Below are 2443 nucleotides of genomic sequence, written 5' to 3'. Positions count from 1 at the left end.
CGACGTAACTGCAATGTGGTAACCCTCCTAACCTTGGACGCGGAGCGCTTTGTAGCTAAATCCAAGCCAACGCCCGAGCGACGAGGCGCCATTTTAACTTAAAATAGATAGACAAAACCTTCCACACTGACCGTCACTTGCCGTCTTTCTCGCGACCTCATGGACGTTCCCGCGGACGATGTGCTAGCGACCGAACCGGTGGCGGCGCCGTCGGCGATGACCCTCGACTTTCACCTGTCCGACACGCCGACGCGCGTGTCGCGCCCGAGCCGGCTCAACACGCAGATGCTCGGGCAGCTCCAGACGCGCCAGTACCTCTTGACGCTCGGCTTTTTCATCAGCTGCGTCTGGAACCTCGTGGCGCCGCTGAAGGCGTGGGCGCTCTCTCGGTACGGCTTTGTGTCGACGGCCGACACGGTCGTGCTCAACGTCAACTGGAACACGGTGCTGAACGGCCGGTTCCTCACCAAACTCTACACCTCGTCCGGCATTGCGCTGGATGCGCCGCGCGCCGCCGATCGGTACATCAACGTCTTCTTGGACTTTATCGTCGTGCCGCGGTCCGAGCTCACGTGGGCCAAGTCGCTCTATAACACCGCCGACGTCTTCCAGATGGACTTGGGCGGCCGGTGCATGCGCCACAGCCTCGACGGGCCGCGCCAAGTCGACCAGTTCAACAAGGACATTTCGGCGTACGAAGCGAGCGGGTACCCGCTCTGGGGCACCGAGGTCATCCGCACGATGGTGCCACCCGTGCCGGGGTTTGTGCAGCTGCACGAGATCTCGGAGGCGATGCTGTGCCTCAAGGGCATGCCCCTCGAAGACTACGTCAACGTCCAGTTCGTCTCGTCTCTATTGCCGTACAACAAGTCGTCGGACGCGGCCGCGATCGCCATGTGGCGCCAAAAGCTCTTCCCGCACCTCAGCGAGTGTCTCGCGCGCCGGCAGCAGCTTCTGGCGGCCGCCGACCCGCCGGCCGACGGCGTCGCCGCGCTCGCCAAAGAGCTCGCGACGACCTTTAACACGGGCTTGGTCAACATCGCCGGCCACGCCCAGCTCTACACGCCCATGACCTTCCTCGACGGATTCGTCGACCTCTCGGGCCTCAAGTCGGGCTCCGTGACGTACCAGCTCAACGGCCGCGACCCATCCGCGCTCCTCTTCGCGGGCAGTGGGTACCTCGACGCGATGATGACCCCGCGCGAGACGGCGTGGTGGTGCTCGATCCAGTACGTCGACCCAGCGACCAGCCGCCCGAACGCCACCCAGTGCTTCGAGAAGGTGGCGACGACCCTCCCGTCCGTCTTTCTCGGCAAGTACGTGGTCGCAGGCGCCGGCTCGCGCTATGTCGACTCGGCCGACTTTACGCAGGGCGGTGCGCGTGGCGCGCTCACACCGTACGCGTACAAGTCGAGGAAGCAAGCGGCGCTCGCCGACGTCGAGTACGTATCGCGCGGCAACCTCTCGGCGTGGAACGGCCTCTTCAAGCAACTGGTCGCGACGGTCAACAACGCGCCGATCGTCGTCTCGGATGCGCTCGAAGAGCTCTGCCTCGTCGGCGACGGCTGCTTCAACGTCTGCATGAACGAAACCGCGAGTGGCGGCACGACGCTCACCTACATGCGCAGCGGCGTGTGCGTCTCGGCCGTCGACAAGGTCGCGCACGGGCTGCTTGACTGTCTTTGTCGATCTCAAGTGCTTTGGGCTCGGCACGGGCTCCTCCAGCGTCAAAGTGACGTATCTCTCGGCGGATGGCGTGCGCCGCACGGTGATTGCCAATCAGACGGCGAGTCCGGCCGCGATCCTCGCGTGCTTTATCGGCGGCCGCGCGCCGCAGTCGGACTACCCGTCATACGTCATGGACATGCTCTCGCAGGGCACGCAGGCGTCGATTGTAATGACGAAAGCCAACGGCAGCGAAGCCATCATCCTCAACTTCATCGCGCTCCTCTCGCTTGCGGGGTATGGGTATTTCTTTGTGCGCATTTCGGTCTACCTCTACGAGACGGCCAAGTGGATTCGGCGCATGCCCGAGAGCAGCCAGAAGAAGCAGCTGCTCTATAGCGTCGTCAACTGCAGCATCAGCAGCGTCATCTGGAGCCACTACCGCACCTCGATGCAGTTCATCGGGTTCCTCGGCTTTATCGCATGGCACCTCGGCACGAGCAGCAGCTCGTGTCAATGGGATCAATCGATCGCAGACGTGAGCGTCGACGCCGCGTACAGCTGCAGCATCGACAGCCTCGGGCACTTTTCCTCTTTCACCGAGGTCGTCCGGCTGTTTTCGTACTCGTGGGTGTTTTACGCACTCGTGTTCATGGACCGCATGCCGGGCATCGCGATCTACATGCCCGGCTACATTGTCTCGGCGCTCCTCCTTGGGTTCGTGCCGCTGTCCGTGCTCGCGATCGTCGTCGCCGAGATCTGCAAGGCGCGCCTGCAG

The 2443-nt window shown here is 63.2% G+C and overlaps 2 protein-coding genes across 2 annotated transcripts; both read left to right on the top strand.

Annotated features, from left to right (window-relative positions):
• Window positions 1-112: 112 nt before the first annotated feature.
• On the top strand, window positions 113-1736 carry SPRG_18303 (hypothetical protein; the record flags this gene model as incomplete). The annotated part of the gene is made up of 2 exons (XM_012357740.1): window positions 113-1678; window positions 1726-1736. Exons 1-2 carry the CDS (start codon window positions 160-162, stop codon window positions 1734-1736), a joined length of 1530 nt encoding a protein of 509 aa, XP_012213130.1. The 5' UTR covers window positions 113-159.
• A 122-nt stretch (window positions 1737-1858) lies between these two features.
• Window positions 1859-2413, top strand: SPRG_18301 (hypothetical protein; the record flags this gene model as incomplete). Its single annotated transcript, XM_012357739.1, has 1 exon — window positions 1859-2413. A coding segment is annotated over one exon (555 nt), but the record flags the coding sequence as incomplete, so codon positions are not given.
• Between the last annotated feature and the right edge of the window lie 30 nt (window positions 2414-2443).

Source organism: Saprolegnia parasitica, assembly GCF_000151545.1.
Source record: "Saprolegnia parasitica CBS 223.65 unplaced genomic scaffold supercont2.1107, whole genome shotgun sequence".
Classification (NCBI taxonomy): Eukaryota; Oomycota; class Saprolegniomycetes; order Saprolegniales; family Saprolegniaceae; genus Saprolegnia; species Saprolegnia parasitica.
Note: the sequence above shows the minus strand (reverse complement) of the source record. Positions and strands in the feature narration are given on the sequence as shown.